General features: G+C 34.5%; 2 protein-coding genes across 4 annotated transcripts; one reads left to right on the forward strand and one right to left on the reverse strand.

Annotated features, from left to right (window-relative positions):
* The first annotated feature begins 220 nt into the window (after nt 1-220).
* Nucleotides 221-1,470, forward strand: LOC129942803 (uncharacterized). Its single transcript, XM_056051878.1, has 3 exons — nt 221-359; nt 424-604; nt 660-1,470. Coding segments are annotated over exons 1-3 (900 nt in total). The 5' UTR covers nt 221-357; the 3' UTR covers nt 1,377-1,470.
* Nucleotides 1,471-1,553: 83 nt separating this feature from the next.
* On the reverse strand, nt 1,554-3,560 carry LOC129942802 (putative nuclease HARBI1). 3 transcript variants are annotated; one of them, XM_056051875.1, is made up of 5 exons: nt 2,971-3,560; nt 2,782-2,901; nt 2,276-2,711; nt 2,080-2,224; nt 1,554-1,981 (listed from the first exon to the last, which is right to left on the reverse strand). In XM_056051875.1, exons 2-5 carry the CDS (start codon nt 2,895-2,897, stop codon nt 1,602-1,604), a joined length of 1,077 nt encoding a protein of 358 aa, XP_055907850.1. In that variant the 5' UTR covers nt 2,898-2,901; nt 2,971-3,560; the 3' UTR covers nt 1,554-1,601. The 3 variants fall into 3 exon arrangements, with proteins under 3 accessions (XP_055907850.1, XP_055907851.1, XP_055907852.1); XM_056051876.1 differs by having other exon boundaries at nt 2,782-2,925; XM_056051877.1 differs by having other exon boundaries at nt 2,782-3,560.
* Nucleotides 3,561-5,853: the final 2,293 nt, after the last annotated feature.

Consider the following 5,853-nt stretch of genomic DNA (forward strand, 5'->3'; position numbering starts at 1 on the left):
AAGCATTTTTTCCTCCTTACTTTGTAATTGTTGGTATGTTGGCCAAAACTGTCTTATTTTGACCAAAAGATCCTTAAATGAAATGTTGAACAGATTTTTAGCTTCATTCAAAAATTCGTTCAGATCACCTTTTTCCTCCCTATTATTCACCCCTATTGCGAGTTTCACTTTTTCTGGATTCCGTCCGAAATAAATGACATTTCACATTTCCCTTATTGTGAGTTTCGGACGGAAAATTTTCCACTTCGAAAAATTTCCCCCTATTGTGAACTTTTTTTTCGGGTGGAACTTCAAGTTTTTCACAACTCTTTCTTTCACTCAAAATTTGGCGGCGGAAAAAGACAACTTTGGCGAAAAATGTAAGTAATTTTTATAAATAACAACAAAATAATCGAAAATAACTCCAACTTTTTTATTTTCAAGGAGTAAAACAACAAATAGAAGGCAATGCGAGTTGCTTTTGAATAAAATGCAATTACACCCCGATATCGCCAGAGGCTATTCAAAGGAAAATAAAGATAAAATTTCAGAGTTCTGGACGACAACGGCAAATGATCTAAACAGTGCAGGGCCTCCAATAAAGTCAAAAACTGAGTGGAAAAAGGTAACCTGTTCTTCTATTATTATAGAACCAAATTTATTAAAAAATGCTTCATAAGGTTTGGAATGACCAGAAAAGATATGTAAGGAAAAAGGCGACGGAAAATAAAGCGAACCAAAGAGCAACCGGAGGTGGCCCAAATAAAACAGTCAAGTACACAGACGTGGAAGAAGCTATATTACAGCTTATAGGTGTTAACGAAGCTGTGGAAGGTTTTGGCTCACCCTTCGGTTTGCCTCCCCCTGAGAAAAAAAGAAAAACTGACGTAGCCGAAGAGAATGGAGATGATCAAAATTCATTAGAGGATCTAATGGAATATTTACATGAAGGTGATGATACTTGTGATAATATTCATGATGGTGTTCCTTGCGGAACCGAAACCAATGACGTCAGGAATGCATCAACAAATCTTGAGCCATCAACATCAAAACCAACACAACCAAGAAACTATAAGACTGCTCGGCTCACGACAAATGATCTCATCTATGAAGAGCTCAAAGTCCAAAAAGAAATAAGCTCGAATATTTTGGAAGTTGTTGGTGTTCTAAAAGAACACAATACTGATACTCAAAATGGTTTTAAAAAAATCTACCGGTCTCTGGACCGTATTTGTGATTTCTCCAAACAGAGACTAAAGGAAGAAAAACGTCACCACGAAGTAATTGAAGCATTTCGTAAGCAGGAACTTGAAAATAAAATTGTTGAAACTCAAAAAATGTTGCAACTAAAGGAACTTGAAATGGAAATTTTACGAGGAGTACAACCTAAAAAATAATCAAAAAATGTTTGTGTTTTTTTGTTTAATGAATTACCTATGTATTTGTTTTAACTCTTTTTTTTTGATTGAAGTTATTTTTTGTTTATTTTTTTTATTATTTAACTGTATGTTGTTTTAAACAAACCTTTAAGCTTTATTTTAATAAACATTTAAGTATTAAAAAAAAGAAAAGTATTTACGTTTAAATCTTTTTTAATTATTTTTTCTCCTCATTTAAATTAATTATAAGGAATTTGCAATTTCATTTCGAATACGCTGACTTGCAGGTAGAAAATTTTCATCGGGATGAATACTTGATTGATTCTCCATCACTTCACTGGAGGTTTCTGTTATGTCCTCGTGCTCGATGTCACTTTTGTAGTGAATGCAAATGTTGTGCAGTGCTGCACATACATTTATAATTTTCACTGCTTTCGATGGGGAATAGTGCAATTCTCGAGCACTCAGCAGACATCTCCACCTGTTTTTTAAGACGCCATTAGTTCTTTCGATTATATTTCTGCATCTTGAATGAACATCATTAAATTTTGCCTCAACAGAGCCTACTTGAGGTGTTCTATAAGGCGTAAGTAGCCAAGGCTGTAAGGGGTATCCGGCATCTCCTAAAAAAATATTCAAAAAATTAAAATTTCAAGTTGATAAGGATAGTTTTATAGCATTGCAACTTTGCGAAGATCTTAAATGTTAACTACATACATACCTAACAACCAACCATTGCTACCATTCCGCAAATAATCTTCCTGCAGTTTGGATTTTATCATGCTCACGTTCCAAACAAAAGAATCGTGACATGCTCCAGCATGTGTTGCATCAACGTAGCGTATTCGCAACTCATTATCACAAATCTATAAAAATGAAAATTAGTTTATGAATATTTTTGAATATCTTATACGTACGAGTAAAACATTCAAACTGAATTTGCCTTTCCTGTTATAAAAAAGGTGTTTGTTGTGTGATGGCGATATAATGTTGACATGTGTTCCATCTACACATCCTATTATGCTTGGCATATTGAATTTCATGAAGAAATCTTGGCTGATTCTTCTACATTCGTTTTGTGTTGGCCACTTTATCCATTCTGGACAAAGCCTCTCCTCCAACACGTTCAACACTTCAGCCATAATAAGGCTTACAGATGGTTGTGCCAACCCAACTTCATGGTCCTTCCCAACTCCCTTTTGGTACCCGCCCTCCGCAAGGAAACGTAAGGTGGCTGCAAGTTTTATAATTGGGGGCACACCAAATTTTTGTTTTACTGGGGGCAAGGAACTGGAAAGAACATCCAACAAATATTTGAAGGCTTCTTTATTTAATCGATAGTGTTGATGAAATCTGAAAAAAAAGTTTGATTCGTAATCTACATTTATATTCACAAATTCTTTACATGAAACTTATTACTTACAATGGCTCACGCAACTCCAAAGGGTTTGAAGAATCTCTGAGTTGTCTTCTGATTGATTTTTGTTTTTGTTTTTCTTCCTCATCATTAATCATTTCCCTCAGGGCTATGCTATACATGTTGCTAAAGTAAAATATAAAAACAATTCTAAACAATTTGTGTAATAAAATATCATACTGTTCAAGTTCATACCTTTTGATGAGAGCAAATAAAGGCTACGGCAGAATCACAAAAAACAATTTTTATTCGTTTTATTTACTTATTTTCAAGTATATTTATTTTTATGAGTTAAAGACGGAATCACGGAATGCACGGATATTGTTTACTTTTTTAAAAATTTTAATTCACACTTCACTCATCTGTCAAAAATCTGTTTAGCCGTGTTCGAAGTGATGTAGTTCTTAATTGTTCCGGTTTTTTTTGTTTTGGTTATGGATACCGTCGTTTGTTTTTTTTTTCTTGAAAAATTACTTCTAACATACAAAAAATATTTAATAAAGTTTTTAACTCAACAAATTGTCATTTTCATTCCAAAAGGGGTTGAAAATAATAATTTATTTGCAAAACTAGAACACCGTCCTATTGTACTTTTTTCTGGGATTTGTTCAGATATTTCGTTCAGCTTGTATTTGCCTTTTCAATGAACGCTTCTTTTTTTCGAAATGTCACCTCTAATTCGAAGTGAAAATTCATTCGGGTGGAACTCACAATAGCTTTAAAAATTCCGGGGGAACAATAATTTTTCGGGTGAAATATTTTCCGGGTGAAACTCACAATAGGGGTGATTAAGTACTTGCTTCTGAGAATTCGTATTTCGCAAAGAGCTTTTTGCCTTTTTGGCGAAAGAAATATTGGTGTTTGTGAATTTAGAAATTGAATCTTATCCACAATAGCTCTGTTTGAATTTGCCTATATTTTAGGTATGCAGGGCATCCCTGATAACTAGCTGCATGTCCAACCTCACCGCATTTAACACACTTAGCTGAAGGTAATTCCTCGTTTTTTGCTCTACGCTCTCTAGATGCTTTAATGCATTCAGCAGAATCGTGGGATTCACCGCAAACCAAACATCTCATATAATAAGCACAACATTCCCAAGAGTGTCCAAACCGCTGACATCTAAAGCAGCGAATCACTGCCGTACGATTGATTTTCTTTTCCCAAAAAAAACCTTTGACGAAGTAAAAAATTCACATATGTTAAATCCTTAATTGATTCCCCAACTTCAAGCTGCACGAGAAACATATTTAATTTTGAATTTAATTCTTTGGAACGTGATGTAACAAATGGTGTTATTTTACTAATTTTAATGTTTGGAACAATTTGTTTCAAAGATTTTTTAATTTCATCTATGGGAGTGTCTCCATCAAGACCCTTGAGCATTATAGAAACCCTCTTCGTATCTTTTGGAGAGAAGGAAAATGCACCGATACCTGTATCACGCAATCGATCTATAATTAATTTGTGAACAGTTGAATTATTCACATAAACCTTTGTCTTCCTATACCCCATATTAACAAAGTACCTATGTATTAAATTAGAAATGTTACATTCGGCTGCAGCAAGTTTAATATGATCAGTAAGAAGAGCACAATTGGCGCCAAAAATAAATATAGGCGGACAGAAATTTGAATAGTTTACATTTTTTATAAAAGAGTTATGATCAAGATCGGTTGATTGAAGAGCAGCTTCGCGATGAGTTGAAGACGTATCATTGTAAATGAGTTGAGTGTTTTTATCTCTGGTTTTTTTGTCAGAAATCGAGGGAGGAATGTAATTCTCTGGTGATTCAGCCAAAGGAGCAAATCTGTTGCTCGATAACGACAGGTTTGGTTGCTGCAAGTGAGAGCTAGATGGTGACTCACTGCTATTGGTATAGTTTTTTACTCTTTTTTCAGAGATTGATTGAAAGCTGTTGGCAGAGCGTTTCAGTTTATTTATGACAGTCGACCATTGAGGATAATGCTCCACAGTGCCAACCTCCATAGATTCATCATTTAAATTATTAGTATTTTCTAACATCACTCCGGTTTCGGATTGATGTTCACGGTTCTTTGTTTTTATTGGTGAACCATTTTCACCTCTCTTTGATTTGATAGAACTCATACTAGAAATGAGTTGCTTACCAGCTTCTTGTGAGTCAAGAGAGTTTGTATTAGCTCTTTGATTTAAGAGAGCTACATTTGAAGTGTCAATTAGTTCACGTGTTTCATTTAGTGCAATACGCAAATCACTATTCATGGGCGCAGCATAAATGCTGGGGATTGTTTTTCTGAATTTTCACTTATTTTTTTAGTTCAAAAGTCACTTTCGTAATATAAATAAAAACGAGTTCTGCAAAATTTTTTTTGCGGCTTTTGCCGTCAAAATTGGTACAAAGTTCAAATGCAAGACTTTAGATCACTGAGCACACGTCTGTTCGCATGAAGTAATCGTACACAACTCTCGCTTATAGCAAGTGTCAAACTACGAAAAACTACGATCAGAGGTATATCTTAAGAGGCTACACCAAGTGATGAGTTCCGCCTAGGTAATTCAAATGTACATAAGATGGGAAATAACTAATAAGGTGCATCAATTTCACCATTAATGAGTTGAAGAAAAAGTCCTCAGTCATTATTAACACACCTTTGATAGAACTTGCTTTATTAAAAATAAAATTAATGTGATGTGTTACTTCTGAGTTGGAACAGTAATGATCACCTAAATCTTTAAATGTGGAGACGCTACACAGTTTTGCTGTGATATACAATAAGCAAATACACTACCGATTTGTTTTTAGTAAAAGTTATCGTTTGGCATTTTAAAGGGTTGAGTGAAAGGCTATTTTTCCCACACCGAAATGTGAAACTATCAATGTCGAATACGATCATGGGTGGACTTTATTATTTTGAAAATCCTCATGTCGTCAGCAAAAATGAAAACTTCACTTGAGCGTAGATATGACGGTACATCGTTAATAGACAGGATGAACAGAAAAGTGCCAAGATGGCTTCCCTGGTTAACAACAGATTGAGCAACGAAATGTGCTGAATGACAATTTCTTAATTTTACCTCGTAGGATCTGTTTTCAAT

The sequence above is a fragment of the Eupeodes corollae genome, chromosome 1 (genome assembly GCF_945859685.1).
Source record: "Eupeodes corollae chromosome 1, idEupCoro1.1, whole genome shotgun sequence".
NCBI classification, from domain to species: Eukaryota; Metazoa; Arthropoda; class Insecta; order Diptera; family Syrphidae; genus Eupeodes; species Eupeodes corollae.

What these genes read in the sequence shown, in the direction of transcription:
- LOC129942803 (XM_056051878.1), top strand. An exon ending in CAAAAACTGAGTGGAAAAAG is followed by an intron (nt 605 to 659) that starts GTAACCTGTTCT and finishes ATGCTTCATAAG; the next exon opens with GTTTGGAATGACCAGAAAAG.
- LOC129942802 (XM_056051875.1), bottom strand. Translation starts at nt 2,897, where the DNA reads ATGTATAGCATAGCCCTGAGGGAAATGATTAATGATGAGGAAGAAAAA. An exon ending in TTGGAGTTGCGTGAGCCATT is followed by an intron (nt 2,712 to 2,781) that starts GTAAGTAATAAG and finishes CTTTTTTTTCAG; the next exon opens with ATTTCATCAACACTATCGAT. An exon ending in TCAGTTTGAATGTTTTACTC is followed by an intron (nt 2,225 to 2,275) that starts GTACGTATAAGA and finishes TCATTTTTATAG; the next exon opens with ATTTGTGATAATGAGTTGCG.